This window comes from Rhinolophus ferrumequinum, chromosome 7 (assembly GCF_004115265.2).
Source record: "Rhinolophus ferrumequinum isolate MPI-CBG mRhiFer1 chromosome 7, mRhiFer1_v1.p, whole genome shotgun sequence".
Lineage (NCBI taxonomy): Eukaryota > Metazoa > Chordata > Mammalia > Chiroptera > Rhinolophidae > Rhinolophus > Rhinolophus ferrumequinum.
Genome location: NC_046290.1, coordinates 93,018,169 through 93,038,269, shown reverse-complemented (window position 1 = coordinate 93,038,269; position 20,101 = coordinate 93,018,169). Strand labels below are relative to the sequence as shown.

At 37.8% G+C, this 20,101-nt stretch overlaps 1 protein-coding gene across 1 annotated transcript in view; it reads right to left on the bottom strand.

Annotated features, from left to right (window-relative positions):
- POM121C (POM121 transmembrane nucleoporin C) overlaps nt 1–19,927 on the bottom strand; it is a 32,053-nt gene extending 12,126 nt beyond the window's left edge. Inside the window, exons 1-5 of the mRNA XM_033110241.1 lie at nt 19,340–19,927; nt 18,199–18,414; nt 17,735–17,893; nt 15,849–15,929; nt 14,125–14,296 (exon numbers count right to left, since the gene is read on the bottom strand). Of these exons, the coding sequence (XP_032966132.1) occupies nt 14,125–14,296; nt 15,849–15,929; nt 17,735–17,893; nt 18,199–18,414; nt 19,340–19,890 (1,179 nt within the window). The 5' untranslated portion in view covers nt 19,891–19,927. The remainder of the gene's footprint in view (nt 1–14,124; nt 14,297–15,848; nt 15,930–17,734; nt 17,894–18,198; nt 18,415–19,339) is intronic.
- Between the last annotated feature and the right edge of the window lie 174 nt (nt 19,928–20,101).

The following is a 20,101-nucleotide window of genomic DNA, read 5'->3' as shown; positions in this document are numbered from 1 at the left end:
GCGCCCCACACTTAGGGCTACTTTTCCCTTGGGGTGACGGCCAATTCCAAAAGTAAAAGCTGCTGCTGAGAGGCTGAGAAAAGCTTCTGGTAGTCTCTTAGCCTTAAAGAGCAAAACTGGAATTCAGGGCTTTCCAAAGTAGAGGGGCTCTAATAAATGCCTCGGGCTTTGGGTTGGGATCCCAAAGGCTACATATCAGGATCTAGGGCAAATCAGAAACAAAGCAGCCCTCATAAGACCAGACAACCAACTCAGGATCATGTTACTTCCAACTGGGCAGAGGTAATCTGCCCCATCCCAGCTGCCTGCCAGAGGCAAAAGTAAAGCCTCTCTGGAGGAAGATGCCGTCATTCAGAGCTTCAAGTCACTGTTACATTTTTTCTCCCATTGTCTGACACAGAAACAAAACAACAACAACAACAAAAGCAAGCATATAAGAAGATAATGTTCAACCAATAACAAATAAAAACAGCAGACATCAGAAAGGGACCACAGAAGATTCAAATACCGGAGTTATCAAACAAGACTTTAGAAGAACTATTATAAGAATTTAAATGACAATATAGAGAATCTTGGCAGACAGTCACTATACAAAAAGAACACAATAACTGAAATTAAGGATGCAATGGATAGATCCTCAGAGAGACGTCAGCATCATGGCAGAGTGAGAAGACCTCTTGGTTTCTCCCCTTAAAGTTACAAGTCAGACAACTGTAATTCAACAAAGGATTCTGTGCTCAGTACACAAACACATCTGAGAAACCCACGAACTGAGGCATCTAAAGGTGGGAGGATCGGGCTGAACTGGGGAGGCAGGACGGGGGGAAGCACAGAGACAGGACTTGGTAGCGGGGAAGGAGTGCTGCAGTGGCCCTCACATGGCAGCACAGGAAGCTGGACATGTAGAAGGAGCAGTCGGCCTGAGTGGCCAGCACCCACTGCAGCTAAACCCAGTGACAAAGCAGTGTAGCAGCCGTCATGACCAGGGAGAGAGCAAAGCCACAGACGTGTGAACCTGCCTCCCCCACCCACTGTGGCTGAACCCAGTTGTGGGAGCTGGAGCACCTCGGATAGTCCAGAGCCGCTGACAGCCTTGGTTACAAGGAGGCAGTGCAGGGAACTCACAGGCCCAGAGCCCCAGCGCCTGCCATATCCCACCACGGGGATAGAGCCCGGAGACCAAGGCGACCTGGTCACAGAGGGGATGCCCACCTCTTTAGGGAATACAGGGCATTTTCCACAGTCGCAACAAACAGACAGACGCAGGATATTGCAACTCTTGTTCAGAATAGGGTATTAAACAATTATAACATAAATGTTAAAGGAGGAAAAAGCATTAAAAAAACTAACTTCTGCAATGTGGAAATGAATAAACAGCATAAAAAGGGATAATTTGTGACAACAAAAACATGAAAAGGGAGGGGGAAAAGGAATGAACTTCCACATGAGAATGAAGATGCAACCAGAAGAAAAAGGACTACTTACTATATGTTTGAAACTTTTTTTACATAAACCTAAGGGTAACCACAAAACAAAAATCTAGAGCTAAGACATGTAACCAAGAAAAAAAAGAGCAAAAAATCATAGAAAACCACCAAACTAAAATAGCAAACAGAAACACAGGGAAAAGAAACAATGGAGAGAGACAGCAACCGGAAAACAAAAGATACAATGGCTGTAGTAAGTCCACATATATTAATAATCACCCTAAATGTAAATAGACTGAACTCACCAATCAAAAGGCACAGAGTAGTGGGATGAATTAGATTAAAAAACAAGACCAACTATATGTTGCCTTCAGGAGACCAATCTCAACTACAAAGACAAACAGGCTCAAAGTGAAGGGGTGGAAGATGATACTCCAAACAAATGGCATCCAGATAAAAGCAGGTGTAGCTGTACTTCGATAAAATAGATTTCAAGATAAAAAAGGTAATAAGAGACAAAGATGGGCATTTTATAATGATAAAGGGGACAATTCATCATGAAGACGTAACACTTATCAATATATATGCACCCAACCTGGGAGCATCAAAATCTATAAAGCAACTACTAACAGACCTAAAGGGAGAAACTGACAAAAATACCATTACAGTAGGGGCCTGAATACCTCATTGACGGGAATGGATAGATCATCCAAACAGAAAGTCAGTAAGAAAATATCGGCCTTAAATGACACATTAGACCAAATGGATATAATAGAAAATTACAGAGCTTTCCATCCCAAAACAACCGAATATACATTCTTCTCAAGTGCACATGGAACATTCTCATGGATAGACTATATGTGGAGCACAAAAGTAGTCTCAATAAATTTAAGAAGACTGAACTCATACCAAGCACATTTTCCATCCACAATGGTATGAAACTGGAAATTAACTACAAGAAAACTGGAAAAACCACGAGTATGTGGAGATTAAACAACATGCTACTGAACAAAAAGTGGGTCAAAGAAGAAATAAGAGATCAAAAGATACATAGAGACAAATGAAAGTGACAATATAGCATAAAATTGCTGGAATGCAGCAAAAGCAGTACTAACAGGGAAGTTTATAGCATTACAGGCCTACCCTCAAGAAATAAGGAAGTCTCAAATAAACAATCTAACATTACACTTTAAAGAACTAGAAAAAGAACAAATGAAGCCCAAAGTCAGCAGAAGGAAAGAAATAATAAAAACTGGAGAATTAAATGAAGTAGAGAACAAAAAGACAATAGAAAAAACTAATGAAACAAAGAGGTGGATTTTTGAGAAGGTACATAAAACTGACAAACATCTGGCTAGACTCACTAAAGAAAAAAGAGAAAAGACTCAAAATAAAATCAGAAACGAAAGAGGAGAAGTTACAACGGATACAACAGAAATACAAAGGAATACACAGAAATACAAGATATGAAAGGCTAAACACTACTAAATTCGATAGAAGAAATGGACTTCTTAGAAATATATAACCTTCCTAGACTAAATCATGAAGAACTGGAAAACCTAAATAGACTTATAATAAGGAAACAGTAATAAAAAAACTTCCTGAAAAACAAAAATATAGGACCAAATGTACTTTTGGTCCTGTACTTTACTAGTGAATTCTATCAAACATTCAAAGAGGATTTAAAACCTATTCTCCTCAAACTTTTCCAAAAAATTGAAGAGGGAATACTTCTTAACTCATTTTGAGGCCAACATTACCCTGATACCAAAATCGGGCAAGAACAACTCAAAAAAAGAAAATATAGGCTAGTATGTCCTAAATAAAAATACTAGCAAATCAAATACTTATAAAGATAATACATCACGATTAAGTGGGGTTCATTTCAGGGATGCCAGGATAGTTCAAAATATGCAAATCAATCAATGTGATACACATTAACAAAATAAAGAACAAAACCATATGATCATATCAATCAATGCAGAAAAAGCATTTAACAAGATGCAAAAAAAGCATTTAATCCATTTATGATTAAAACACTCAATAAAATGGGTATAGAAGTACCTAACATACTATGACAAACCCTCAGTTAATATCATACACAATGGTGAAAAACTGAAAGCTTTTCCTCTAAGATCAAGAACAAGACAAGGCCACTTTTATTCAGCACAGTACTGGAAGTCCCAGCCAGAGAAATCGGGCAAGACAGAGAAATAAAAAGCATCTAAATAGGGAATGAAAAGTAAAACTGTCACTATTTGCAGATCACGATTCCATATAAAGAAACTCTAAAGACTCCACCAAAAGGCTATTAGAAATACAATAAAGTTGCATGATACAAAATCAATATGTAAAAATCCATTCATATGCAAATATACAAAATTCATATATATTAACAATGAAATATAAGAAAAAGAAATGAAGAAAAACAATCCCATTTTTAATTGCCACAAAAAGAATAAAATACCTAGGAATAAACTTAAAAGAAGTGAAGGACAACCTATATACTAAAAACAAGATATTGCTGAAATAAATTGAAGACACCAAGAAATGGAAAGAAACTCTGTGTTCATAGATTGGAAGAACCAACATTGTTAAAATGACCATATTATCTAAAACAATATACAATTGATTTAATGCAATCAAAATCCCAATGACATTTTTCACAGAAGGAGAACAAAAAAATCCTCAAATTTATGTGGAACCACACACAGACCCCCAAATAGCCAAAGCAATCCTGAGAGGAAAAAACAAAGCCAGAGGTATCATACTCTTTGACCTCAAACTATACTACAAAGCCATAATAATCAAAATAGTATAGTATTGGCAGAAAAATAGAGACAAGACCAATGGAACAGAACTGAGAGCCTACAAATAAACCCACACATACCAGGTTGCCAAAAAAAAAGTATACACATGACTTGTATTCATCTTTTGTTATCAGTATACAAGGTCAGACAATTAAGTTCGTGAACTTGTTGCAACGATGTTACTAACCTTTTTTGATATCAAAGGATTATTCATTATGAATTTGTATCAACTGGACAAACAGTTAACCAAGTTTATTATTTGGAAGTGCTAAAAAGGCCGCATGAAAATGTTAGACGACCTGAACTTTTCTCCAACAATTCATGGCTCTTGCATCACGACAATGCACCAGCTCACACAGCACTGTCTGTGAGGGAGTTTTTAGCCAGTAAACAAATAATTGTACTGGAACACCCTCCTTACTCACCTGATCTGGCCCCCAATGACTTCTTTCTTTACCCAAAGACAAAAGAAATATTGAAAGGAAGACATTTTGATGATATTCAGGACATCAAGGGTAATACAACGACAGCTCGGATGGCCATTCCAGAAAAAGAGTTCCAAAACGGCTTTGAAGGGTGGACTAGGCACTGCTGTCGGTGAATAGCTTCCCAAGGGGAGTGCTTTGAAGGTGACCTTAATGATATTCAACAATGAAGTAGGTAGCACTTTTTCTAGGATGAATTCGCGAACTTAACTGTCGGACTTCGTATGTTGAGTATTACAATTTTAAGTTTTTTACTTTCTTAAAATGTGTACAGGTAACCCCCGTATAACATGCTTGTTAGGGTCCTATAAAAGGCCGTGTTACGCGAATCTGTGTTATACGAAACAAAGAACTAGTACAAAAACAGTGGGTTAGTACAAAACAAAATTAAAAAACATACTATTTTATTTTATAATTAAAAGAAGTATCTCTATTAAAGCAATTTTCACCAAAAGTATAATATATTAATATGTATTAAATTATGTTTTCTTCGTCATCACTACTAAGCACCATTAACCAAGGGCATTTTCTTTTTGACAAGATTATCTTCATCCTCTGAACTTTCTTCAGCACTATCTTGACTTCTATTCTGTACTTTTTGCAAAAAATCTGTTATTTTAGATTGCTTGCTTTTAGCTGAGATCTTTATAAATTTCGTTATATGGTGCTAAGCACTGGTGAAGTTCTCAAACTTTGTGCTACTTTCAGTGGAAGGATCTTCATTTAGGAAATTCTGCAGTCAAATCTGATACGACATCCACGCTCGAATGAAAAATTTCAAATGAGATATCTTGTGCTCTTAAAACTCTTATTATGTTCCGTGTTGTTCGGGGATTTCTCCAATTCTCAAACCATGTTAGAGTGAAACCGTGTTCTAGGATGCTGTGTTGTACGAGGGTTTTCCCCAATTCTTGAACTGAATTAGAGCGAAATCATGTTATAGAAGTGCCGTGTTATATGGGGGTTACCTGTATACATTTTTTGGGTACCCTCTGTATATGGGCAACTAAATTTTGATGAAAGAACCAAAAACATATAAATATACAATTGAGAAAGGAAAGCCTCTTCAATAAACGGTGTTGGGAAAATTGGAAAGCCACATGCAAAAAAGAATGAAATCAGACTGCTGTGTGACACCATACATAAAAATTAACTCAAAATGGATTAAAGACTTGAATCTAAGATCTGAAATAATAAAACACATAGAAGACATAGGTACTATAGTTATGGGCGTTGGTCTCAGAAGGGTTTTTGTGAACTTGACCCCAAAGGCAAGAGAAGTAAATCAAAAATAAATAAATGGGACTACATCAAAGTAAAAAGCTTCTGCACAACAAAAGAAGCAACTGGACAAAACACAAAGGCAACCAACCAAATGGGAGAAGATATTGGCAAACAATACCTCCAATAAAGGGTTAATATCCAAAATATATAAAGAACTCATACAACTCAACAACAAAAAAACAAACAATCCAATTAAAAAATGGGCAGAGCAGAGCACCTGAAGAGATACTTTTCCCAAGAAGACATACAGATAGCCAATATATATACGAAAAAATGCTCAACTTCACTGCTATTAGAGGAATGCAAATCAAAACAACAATATACCATGTCACACCTGTTAGAATGGCTATTATCAGTAAGATAAGGAATAACAAGTGTTAGAGAGACTGTGGAGGAAAGGGAACCCTGATATACTGCTGGTGGAGATGTAAATTGGTACAGCTACTATGAAAAACAGTATGGAGGGTTCCTAAAAAAATTAATAGAGCTACCATATAATCCAGCAATCCCTCTTTTTGGTACCTACCCAAAAAATTTGAAAGCATTTATTTGCAACAATATAAATACGCCTATATTTTTTGCAGTATTAGTCACAATAGACACAGCCAGTCTTTAGATTGATGACCGGATAAAGATGTGGTACGTATATACAATGGAATATTAATCAGCCAGAAAATAATATGAAATATTGCCATTTGCGATAACATAGGCAGATCTTGACTGTCATGCTAAGTGAAATAAGTCAGATGGAAAAAGACAAGAACAACGTGATTTCACTCATATGAGAGATATAAAACCAAAAGCAACAAACAACCAAACAAAACAAACTCATAGACACAGACAACAGTATGGTGGTTACCAGAAGGGAAGGAGGGTGGAGAGGAGAACGAAGAAGGTGAAGGAGGCCAACTACATGGTGATGGAAAGAGACGAGGCTTTGCATTGGGTGGTGAGCACACAATGGAATATACCGATGTTGTATTATGACGTTGTACACCTGAAATGTATATGTTATTAACCAATGTTACCCCAATATATTTAATTAAGAAAAGAATGCAACGAATGGTTGAAATAGCAGATTTCACAAAGCTGAAAGAAATTAGTAAACTAGGAAACAGAAGAACTGAAATTTGGGGAGACAAAGTGATGGAAAATACAAGAGATACACATGGGACACAACAAAAAGATCTAACATGTCCTGGAACACCAGAGAGGTAAGAAAGTAGGGCAGAACAATATCTGAATTGATAATGGCTGCGAGTTTTTCAAAGCCACTAAAAGAGATCAAGCCACACAACAAATTCCAAGGAAGATAAACCACAACTGAGCACCTCATAATAAAATTTATTTTCAAGTGAAGTTCACACACTTATCAAAACTAAACATGTGCTGGGCCATAAAGCAAATTTCAAAACATTTCAAGGATAGATATGAGTATATCCTGTGACCTAGCAGAATTAAACTAAAAACAGGTAACAAATCAATAGCTCGAGAATTCCTAACTGCTTAGAAATTAGGCAATTTTCTTCCTTTCTTTCTTCCTCCCTCTTTCTCTCACTCCCTCTCTCCCTCCCTCCGTTCCGTCCCTCCTTCCCTTTCCTTTTTGTTTTTAGAATACAAACAGCCTTTATTGATTGCAACCGGATGTGATACAGGAGGGGATCCAACAGCTCTGGTTCCTGGGGAGGCTTAAAAGACTTAGTCACAGCCCTCAAAAAGAGCAATGTACTTCTAAATAACCCATGAATCAAAGAAAAAACCACAATGGAAATTAGAAAATATTTTGAACTGAATGAAAATGAAAAATACTTCTATTTGAAAACTTGTAGGATGCAGCTGAAGTTGAGTTTATAGGAAATGTATAAGTTTAAAAGCATACATTAGAAACGAGAAAAGGCTGGGAAAAGAAACAAACCAAGTGATCTGAAAATCCATATTAAAAAGTCAGAAAGAAATCCTAGCAAATCAAATACGAGGAAAGAAGAAGGAAATAATATCTACAAGGGCAGGAATTAAAGAAATAGAAAAATATATATAACAGAATGGGTCCTAAGATTGGTTCTTTGACATAAAAACCTACGTAAAACGTCATATGTAAGATGAAATGTGGAAAGTACACCCTCTAAAATTAGGAAAAACAAGACCAGGATGTTTGCTATCAGCTCTATTCAATATTGTACTGGAGGTCTTAGCCAAGGACAGTAAGACAAACAAATAATGTAAGGATTGGAAAAAAGGGAAAAAACTCATTACTGTAGACAACATGATGTATATCCTAAAGAATATACAGATAAATATTCAGAATTAAGCAAATTTTCTAAATATCTGAATACCAAAACCTGTCGTATTTCTATACATCAGTAACAATCAAACTTCTAATATACTATTTATAATAGCATCAAAAACATATACCTAGGAATAAATTTAATAAAGATATGCAAACCGCTACACAGAGAAGTTAAAGGTGATGTAAATAAATGAAGGATATACCAAGTTCATGGATTGAAAGATTCAATATTGTAACAATGTTCATTCTCTCCAAAACAACTGGTAGATTAAGGGCAATCCTAATCGCTGTATCAGCAAGATTTTTGTGTGTTTTTTTTTTGTGGAAATTGACAAGTTGATTCTAAAATTACATAGAAATGCAAAAGGCCAAGACCCGAGATAATTTTTAAGAGGAATGAGAGAAATAAGAAAGTTGGATGACTTATTCTAGTAGATATCAAATTTTGTGTAGCACAGGGTGGAAAGAAAAACAGGCAAGACGGTAGAAAAATTGACCAATGGAACAGAACAGAGTTTAGAAATGGATCCACATATATATGGACATTTAAATTATGAAAAAGGTGGTGCTGCAGAAAGGTGAGGGAAAGGGTGGTTCTTTCAATAAATGTTGCTAAGTTAGGGCCAGCCTGGGGGCTCAGGTGGTTGGAGCGTTGCGCTCCTAACGCCGAGATCGCCTGTTCGATTCCCACATGGGCCAGTGAGCTGCGCCCTCTACAGTTAAGACTGTGAACAGCCAGAGGTTGACGTGAGCGGCCACGGGCTACCATGTGCTGCCGTGAGTGGCCGGCAGCCAGCGAGAGCTGCGGTGAGCCGCTGTGAGTGACGACCGATGATCGCTGCCTCAGCCGGGGGGACCACACGGCTCATAACACCAGCGTGGGCCAGGGAGCTGTGTCCTACACAACCAGACTGAGAAACAACGGCTTGAACGGGAGTGGGGGAAGAGGGGAAGAACTCATATAAAATAAGGGAAAAAAACCTAACGGAAAAGAGCCAAGAAACTTGAACAGGCACTTCAAAAAAAGTATGTACAAATAGCCAATGAACAGTCATACCTCTTTCTCATTAGTAACCAGGGAAACAGAATTAAACCACAATGAAATACTACTTGACACCCACTGGCATGAGTAACTAGAGACTGGCAACACCAAGTGTTAGTGAGGATGTGTAACTCCAGGAACAAAATTTTCTACTGCACTGGTAGGAGTGTCAACTGAAACATCCTTTAAAAAACTGTTCCACATCTACTAAAACTGAACATACACACTTTATGTATGTGCACCAAAAGACTTATACAAGAATGTCCATAGCAGCATTATTATAGCTCGAAACTGAACCCCAAATATCCAATGGCAGAATTAATTGTGGTATATTCACACAATGGAACAATATACAGCAATGAAACTGAAAAACCTACTGCTACATGCAACAACATGGATGAATCTCACAAGTAAAATACTGAGTGAAATAAACCAAACACAAAAGAAAGCATATTCTATGTTTTCATTTATACAGAGTTCAAAAACAGGAAAAAATATAAATAGTGCTAATATTCAGAAAGGAAGGAGGGCAGGAGTAGATTGGGAGTGGGTATGAGAGGGGCTTGTGGGTGTTGAAAACGATTTACTACTTCACCTGGGTGGTGGTTACATGGAGCTGTACACTTCTCTATTTTTCTGCACAGTATACTCTACATTTTAAAAATCCATTAAAAAAGAGATTACGTGACATGGAATGTTATACAATATATAATAATTTAAAAAGATGCAAAAAAGCACATATGCTATGATCTCATTTGCGTAAAACAGTTAAAATGTTCTGTGTATTATCAGTGTTTGCTCCCACAGTAGGAATGTTAACAGGCACGGAGATGTGTTGGAGAGGAGTATAGCCAAGACAGGGTATTTATTTCACTTTACCTAAAACTTTTTTTGAAACCGGGAGAGATAATACTTGTAGCACATGTTACAAATTCTAACAAGTAGAGTATACAGTAAAAAGTTTCCATTCTATCTCAGTAGGTTATTATCAATTTCTAACATATCCTGTCAGAATTATTACATGCACATTAAAAGATTAAAGAAACCAGCAGCACAAATGATTGAGGACACTATCCAGAGTTCTGCACCTTGTATTTTATATATATTTTTGAGATCATTCACATCAGTGCCTAGTAAGCTGCCTGATCCTTTTTAACAGTTACATAGTTCTTAAACTTACTCAACCAGCCCCCTGGAAAGGAACATGTACGTTGTTTCCAAGCTTCTGGTATTAAAATAATGCTAAAATCAACATCCTTGTATATGCCCTAAAAGTAAACCTGGACCAAAGGGCATGTGCCTCTCCAATGCTGACAATTACTGCCACACTGCCCTTTAGAGAAGTGTACCAACTGACGCGCACACTAGCAATACGTGAGAAGCCTGTTTTTGCAAATACTTCCACAGTTTCTATTTTACATGTAAATCTTTAGTTCATTTGGAATATGTTTCTCTAATATATGAAAAGCTGCTCAAACTTATTCATAAGAGACAGAAATTAAATGCTATGCCTGACCTATTAAACTGGTAAAACCCCAAAGCTATGACAACTTAATCTGGGGGTGAGACTGGAGAAATAACGTCTCTCATACACAGTTGATGGGAATATTACACGGTGCACACTTAACGAGGAGAAATGAACAACATCTGGCAAAATTACCCCCACATTTAACCTCTAACCTGGGGATCTATCTTCTAGGAATCTATCCCAGAAGTATAATGGCCGAAGTATGAAATGACTTACGAACTAAAGTATTATTTGCAGCACGACCTGTAATAGCAGACGACTGAAACAGCCCCATGTTTTCAAGAGGACGAGAGTAACCATGCAGTTGTTAAAAAAAATAAATAAAACAAGAGATGAATGTCTATATTTGACTTCGTATAGTAAGTGAAAAAAAACAAGGCTCAAACTTATATATGTTACTACCTTAAATATTAGAAGGTGGTGGTTTACATATAGACTCTGATTGCATAGTTTAAAAAAACAATGAAAGGATAACCAAAAACTAAAAATGGAGAGGAAGGGAACAACGTAGAGAAGAAACAGATGGAAACTGGACTTCTCTGAGTGTATCTTGCTTTATTATATGTTCTTTGGAACAATTTAAGTATTTCACATAATTAGAAACGAACTACACCAAAAACACAGAAATCCCTAAAACATAGTGAACAAATGAACCTTACTACAGTTAATTCTTGAACAATAGCCTTACTACATACAGTTTGAACTATGTGAGTCTAGTTATTTTTTTCAATAAATATAGTACAGTTGGCCTTCCATATTTGCAGTTTCACATCCGTGGATTCAACCAATCATGGAATGAAGATAGTACAATTTCAATCAGATATGGAGGACTGACTAAAGTTATATGTGGATTTTCAACTGTATGGAGGTCTGCATCCCTAACCCCCGTGTTGTTCAAGGGTCAACAGTATATATGAGGTTGGTGGTGTAACCAACTGAGAATAATTAGTTCACGTTATTTCAAGTTAGTTAACATTACTTCTGGTATCCATAGAGGGATATACATTAATAACACAAATGAATCAAATAACTCTTAAGCTGATTTTGTTAAGTCTTACTGTTAATGACACTGATATTGTTATTTTGAAATCATGTGTACTAAGATCAAATAAGTAATTATGAACCATTTTTGTGTAAAAATACATAAAAATATAAAACCAAAGAAATTATGTACAAAATTCTGTAATCCTAAATCTGAATTTGAAATATTGATATAAACTAATGATTTAAAGTCCTTTCTAGAACATATGTATATCTTAACTATCCTAGAATCTAGATTGTAGTCTCTAAATATTTCCAACTGGAAAAACCAAGGCTACTTGAAGAAATAGCCATCTTCAATCTGGGTTGGAAAAGATTATCAACAACAGCAAAACATTCATTGGTCACCTTTGGAGTTAACTAGGTATCAATGTCTTCTTATCCTGTCGTGACCGTAGTTAGGGTATGTTCTTCTACATAGAATTTTGGTTAATAAATGTAGAAGGAAAGACAGAATTAGAGTATCACCATTTTGCAACCTAATAAAACAATGGACCTAGGCAAAGATGATAAATAGCTGCTAAAACCTTCAGATGAGAAGCTCATATGAAAATGTACGTATGACACTAACACTGGGACCCAGTGATCAATATTAACATCACAAAAGGGAGGCAACCAGACATCATGTGCTCCTGATGTGATGCAACAAGTATAAAGCACCACCTATGCAATATTCTGCCAAAATAAATGATCTTGACTCTAATCAAGCCTCAGGATCCAACTACCAGTTTACAAGGAAAAGAGGGGATACAGTATGTGTTAAAATGGCGTTGTGACAATGCAAACTAAATTCAAAATGCGGGATATCCTAGAGAACAAAATAATCCAGATTTTTCAAAAGCATGAAAAAAAGAGCAGCAGTAGCATTATAGGTTAAAAGAGCCTAAGAGACATATGAACCAAATGTAATGAATTGATTTTTTTGGTCCCTGACACAAAGTAACTATACTAAAGACAATTAATTTGGGGGAATAAGGGCAATTTGAACATGAAGTGATATTAACTAATATGAAATAATATTGTTTAAGAATAATAATAGTATTGTGGTTATTAATGTTAAAAAAGTTTAAAGAAACACTGAAGTATTATACTTCTATAGGTGAAATGACATGTTTGCAATTTACTTTAAAACACAAGAGCAAAACCAAAAATGTGGGGTTACTGATGGAACAGGACTGACAAAATACTGTTAACTGCTGATGTCACATGAAGGTTCATCACTGTATTTTCTTTCCTTGTACATAGATTTGAAAATTGACATAATAAGAAGATTTTAAAAATAGGGATAATGAGTATACTTAACAGACCTGTTGTGATGATTAAAAGAAGAAATGTACCTAAAGTGCTTAGCACAGAATAAGTGGTCAAGGGGAAGGTTGTTATTATTATTACCCTGTTCTTTGCATTCTCACAACTGCTCTGGCTTAGGCCCTCAGCTTGCATTTATTAGGTTGGTGCAAAAGTAATTGCAGTTTAAAGGGTAAAAAAAAAAAAAGTTGCAAAAACCGCAATTACTTTTGCACCAGCCTAATATATTACTATGAGAGTCTTCTGGATTGATTAATTTATCTCAAAATTTCTCTCCTCTCTAAAATCTTCCTCCACACAATTTTTTCCCCTAATACTATGTAACTGGGTGCCCATTTATTGACAGGCATTGTAACGGGCACTTTTCAAACATTACCTTCGATCTTTACAACAATCCTCCAAGATGAAAGACTTAAGTGATTTACTTGCCAACGGCACTACAGCTACTAAGTGTCAGAACCAAAAATTTGAACCCAAGTCTGTCTGGTAGCAAAGTCTGCTCTGTTCCCTATGTTCTATGACATCTTCTTTCTGAAAAAGAATCACAATTACTTATTTCTAAACCTTTCACTAAATTTGCAATGCCTATAGGATAAATTTCTTTTGTGACCCAATACAATCCAGACTCAATCTACCTTCTCTATCCAATTAATACCATTTATTAAATTATTCATCCTTTGTCCATTTATCTGTAATAATGGTTCTGTCTTGTATAGGGTTTCCATACATATACTGGTTTACTTTATGAATTTTCTATTCTGTCCCTTTGACATATAGTTATCATTCAAGGATTTATATCTTCTGTTAGTTTAGAGGTAGTCCCAATATCCGACAGAGGTGATTAGTAAACACTGGCTAAGCAAGTAATTAATGCTAGGAAGCCATTTTGCTCATGCCAAAAGAAGAATGTACCTGAGAGACACCTCGAGTAGAACTGTATGAACTGGTAATGGCGTTGCGGCTGGAGCTAGGAATGCCGCCTGCATACGTGCTGGTCATGGAACTCAGGGAAGAGGTGCGCGATCTCTTATTCAAGTGGTCATCTGAGTTCTGGGAATTGAGACCCCTCTTCAGAGACCCAGGCCTAATAAAAGGGAAAAAGATAGTTAGATGTGCTACTAGAGGCCACATTCTTTTAAGGCTTCATCCATGGCCACAAAATCTTTCTTAGATAAACGTAATAGAAAAGGATAATGCTCTTAATTTTATTGTTAACAATTCAGCTAAATATATCTGACAAACTCAAAATGGAAAAGCCAAATATTTTAAAAATTAAATGTATAATTCTACTTACATTATACTCTAAAAAATGCACACTAATCTATAGTGACAGAAAGCAGATCAGTGAATGTCTGGGGCTTGGGGTAGGATTGGAGGGGGACACAGGAAACTTTTGCAGGTGATGGTTATGTTTATTACCTTGACTGTGATAATGGTTTCACAGGTATATACATGTCAAAAATTATCAAATTGTATACACTTTAAACAGAGTTTACTACATGTCAAATATCCCTCAATAAAGCTGAAATAAAATTAGTTAAGAGGAACCATTTTTTCTAAGTTTCCAACTGAAACAAAAATTCCCTATATATCCTTGTAGAATAATCATCCAATCTCTGTTACAATGTAGACAACTATCTCCTGGAGTGATGTCAAACGTGGACCAGTTTATTCTTATATTAGATGAAAACATATGTTCTCTAACTTTCACTCCTGGATCCTATTTGGGGCCGTACCAAGCAAGTTTTCTTTTTCATGTGACAGTCTTGCAATTTTTTGAAGACCATTATCCTTCCCTTCTTCATTTCCTATTCCCCTTGAGATTTTACCCCTCTGGGCGAATACTTATGAATATATACCTTCAAAACCCCCTCACCCACCACCACTACCCCTTAACGTCTTAGTTGCTTCACTCGGAATGAATTTCAGTTTGTGTACATCCTCTCTTATAGTGTGGGACACGGAACCAAACACAACACTCCATGGGCAATCGGAGCAGAATTAAGGAAAGCAGGACTACCGCTTACCTGCCTCATTCTGGTCTTTGTTCTTCTGTCAGCACAGATTAGGAGCACATTAGCTTTTTTGGCAGCCACATTATACTGGTAGCTCAAATTAAGCATGTAAGCTACCCCAAGTCTTTTCCCACATATTTCTGAGACACTTTCCCTCCAAGCCATTCTTCCTCAAATGTATTTTAAACTCAAATGTAGAAACAACATTTATCTTAAATTTTACATTGTTGCATTTTATCCATTGCAAAAACCTTGTGATCTTTCTGTTTACATACTTGGTTACTAAATATATTTACAAATCCTCTTGCCTTAGCATAATTTAGCCATAGAGTTACTGTGGCAAGTTACTCAAAATGTTCCTCTCTGATTTCAAAGATTTGAACCTGAATAAATAAAGCAATGCAAAAAGCAAAGAGGATGGAGTGGCTAGTTAGCTCAGTTGGTTAGAGCGTGGTGCTAATAACAGCAAGGTTGCTGGTCGATCCCCTCATGGGCCACTGTGAGCTGCGCCCTCCTTAAAAAAAAAAAAAAAAAAAAAAGAGGAAACTCTATAGGACAGTAACTCTGACAATGCCCTTTTTCTAGATAGTGTGTGTGTCAACCAGATGGATTCTCACTTACTTGGGCACAAAAGAAGCAGGAACTCCATTGGCCACCATGGGCTCAAATGCTGAATGTCCACTCCCACTGCTATCATGGCGCCTGTGATAAATCAAAAAACTCTCAATTAAATAACTTTTTTTCTTAAAGCATGTTCTTTTATTCTTGGAACTTTGTACTATTTCTACAGAGCATAGGTTTAATGCTAGACAAGAAAAAGGTTGCTTCAAATCCCAAAGATTCCAAAAGGAAAATGTATTCTAAGATTGTTCTGGCAATAAGGAAAGTATGAAAATACAGCAGATCCTCAAATAACATCATTTTGTTTAACATTGTTTTATTATAATATCGATGAGATGCCATAGGAACTTAACTCTTATTTATATCAGTTAGCCTAATGAAAAATTGGTTTTGTCATTATATGTTGTCACAGTTTCCAAGAATCTATTGACGTTAAGTGACGACTTACTCTACTTCAAGACCTTTTGAACTATTCCGGTGTGTTAATTATTACAATCACAAATTTATCACTTTATCATCCACAAATTAAAAACAAAAAAAATCTTTAGGGACCAACCCACTCATCCCATAGTGCTCTAGAGATTAATATGGCAAATCTGTTAGGCAAAAACTTTACATCTCACATATAAGAAGGGCCTATATGTGATGCATACAATCACTGCTTATTCTGATTACAAGAAAGATAATACAGAACTCCTCAGGTATAGGTTCACTAGGGCCAAGTAAAATTACCACCCTGGAGAACATGAAAAACCTATTTGGACCGTAAGAATAGTTGTTTCCTCTCCTACCTCCACACCTTCTGCCTCCTGCTACTCCTGCTTAGCTAGCTGACATTAGCTCAAATTGCTCACCTGTAAATCATATCCCTAGTCATCATTACCTGATCTTCCTATATTATATAAATATAGTTACATTAATACTTCCCTACTTAATTTTGTTCTTTACAGCATCAGAGGTGGCCAACTCTGAATGTGTGGGTTATGAACAATTCTGTCTAGGTAATAGGGACAATGATTACATTTTCAAATGTGGGGTTTACTGACTCCTCTGAGAGCGCTTCCTCGATCACCGTACGTAAAGAAGCCCTGTTCTCATTACCCTCTGTTATATCACCATTTTTTAAATCTTTATATACTTACTATCTATAAGTACTTTATTTCATTATCACCTCCCCCTTTTGTCTCTCCCTCTCAAGTAAGTCCCATGAGGAGTTTGTCTTGTTCACTGCTCTATCCATAGTACCTGGAATAGGCTCTGGCACATTGTGCCTGCTCAATTTGTTTTATTAAAACATCAGTGGAATCCTTAACTGACTCCATGAAAAGTCACAAGCAATTCTGCATTCTAATTACTGACTTCAACCTCCTCTCTTTCCATGCTTAAAAAACAGGACTCCTTATTCCATTTTCATTAAGTTTTTGAAAACCAATGAAAGAAGTTGATTTTACTCTCATTACTGATAAATCTAGCATACTCTACTCTTTACTTTCCTTTTCCAAGCATTCCCCTTTAGCACAACTGTAACATTTAAACTGGTTGTTACCCACATAACTGAACAACACAAGATTGTGAGAGAAAGCCTTTGAGCATTCTCTCAGAAACAGAATTTAATACATTTGTATAAAAAGTATGAGGCAACAAGACAAATAGTTGTTGGCTTATTTCTAGTACTTATGGAAAAGGTAAATTATAACATTTATTTAATCTGTGCTTTAACCTGAGATGAACAGCATTAAAGCCCTTGTTACCAAGCTCTTCTATGAAAGTCAAAGAAGGAGACCTACTAGGCTCAGAAACTGGAGCTCGCCTCTGGATCTTTATGGGAATAAGCTGGAGTGCACATGGGATGTCTTTTTTTTTAAGTACTCTGCAGGGCCTGTTACCTTCTTTTATTTTCCTGGCCATCAGCGAATATTTGTTCTTCCTCCTCCACTGTTCTTTTCTTCCTCTCTTTGAGGGCACTCAGTACAGTCTCTTTTGCACATGGGTCCGGAGCATTACTTGATGGTGAGGGCAGTGTTGAGCTGATTAACTGCTCGGGCCTGCAATGAAAGACAAGATTCTAGCATTAAGATATTTTAAGTACCATGTCATATAGCACAAACTTCAGTCACTAGAAATCAGAAGCCAGCCAACAAGCAAAAGTGTAATTTATACATTCACAGAAAATGCCCTTGGCAGTTAAAGCTACAGTCTAAGGCAAAAACAAGAAAACAAAAAATGGTTCAACAACTAGAATTTGGGATTTCTCATTTAAATAAACAAGTACTTCCTTTTTTTTTTTTTTTTTGCTTTATAGTTGCCTTGTCAGAGGAACGACGACCATAGAAGAACAAACAATACTCACACTGGAAAATGAGTCAATTTGCTATCGGGAGGAGCAATCCTCACTGTCACTGGGCTGCACACCATTTTGGAATTTCGAGCAGATAGCACAGTCTTCTTGTGATAACCATTCCAGCACACTGTGGGAAGTGCCCCCAGAAGGGAATATTGGGCCTGCTGGATTGGATATCGTCTTCGAGGTGTTATTAGGAACCGATCTGATAAAGTTCCACAATCCCTGTGGAGAATGGGAGACATGTTATGGAACTGAAAAAGCTTAAAAGAATGTCAGAAAATTTAATTGACTAAAGAACCATGTGGGTTCAGACATTTTCCTGAGAGCTTAAACCTCTAAGCAACCCAGAACACAGTATTTTTATGGCAACTTACCCCCATTCCATTTAAGGGCAGAGAGTGGCAGCTGCTTAACAGCTGCCCCTACAATGGGCTTCAACAATTTGAGAGGGAAATTGAAAACCTTGCCCACAATATGTAAAACTACAATGGAAGAAAAGTGTGCGTTAGGACATGCAGGGAGGAACTTTTCAAGAATCCTTCAACCTTTTATGCTAAATCATCAGTAATATACACCAAAAGCCAAACATTCTTAACACCTAAATGTTCATCTTCTCAACTAAATGTACTCATTGAGAACCTAATATATACACTAAACTTTTGTATTTTCTGGTATCTCTCCACTACTGGGACTAAATGCAAAATGTCTCTTTAATTTGGTCATCTTTATCAATCAAGTTTTATCAATGGAAGAAATGTTTCCTAGGAATACCTCTTTGAACTCAGCAACTCAGCTAACTGATAGAATTTCTCTTATCGGTTCAAAGGAAAAATATAACAAAACATACTATATGACCTGAAGTAGGGATATTTGTAGTGTTAAGGAATATTCTGCTAAAGCTATATACTGTACTAAAATTCAGACAGTTTTAAAAATTGGAAGGAAGGGAACAGCTACACCCACCTCTCGTTCCAAAGGTTAAAGGGGGGTCAGGAGAAGGCTGACACGCACTAAGGTGTTTAAAGAGGACAAAACAATACAAAATCCACTTTGGACTTAATGAAAAAGAAAATCGGATTTAAAAGTCAAGTCCTCAATTCAAAGCCAGCGGCTAGAGGAGGCTATGGGAAAGATCAGCACATCTTACCTGTGGGAAGGCCTCCTGGAGGGTCGGAGGAGGGGAGTGGGGAGAGAGGGGTGAATGTGGTCAACGCGACGGGGCGAGTAAGCCGGCGGCGCGGGGCGGGTGGGCGGGTGGCGGCCAGGCCTCTCCCGCAAGTCCCTGGCCTCCGGGGCCAAGGCGGGCGGCGGGGGGCCGGGCTTGCCGAGGTAACTGCCCATTAGGAGCAGTTCAGCATGGTCGGGTCCTTCCAGGAGGGTCCGCGGCCCAAGGAGGTTTCCGTTTACTGCTGATTTGGCCGGAGGTGAGGTGAGCAGTGTTCGCTGACGCCGCGCGTTCCGAACGAGCGAGAAGGCGGGCGAACCTCGGGGCTTGTGGCTCAGTCCCCACCAGGCCGCGGTAGCCCCCACGGCCAGCCAGGCCAGCGCAGCCGCCGCCGGCACCAGGTAGAGCACAAGGCCAAGCAGCGACAGGCCGAGGAGCGTCGCCCCGCCGCGGCCCCGGCCCCGGCCGTCCCTGACACTCGCTATCGGACGCCGCCGCTCGCCTCCTCCAGGCACCGCAGCCGCCGGAGACATCGCGGCTCCGCGCCGCGGAGAAGACTTAAATATCCCAGCGTGCACCGCGCAGCGCGCCGCGTCACCGCGCGCTGGCTGCGTCACTACGCGCGCGACGCGAACGCTCAAATGCTAGGGGAAACGCCGCTGTCTGGCTACGCCATAGACCAGACCCAGTTGCTAAAATGCGGTCTCACTGGAAACTGAGTTCTGATTCTGCAGGCCTCTTGCG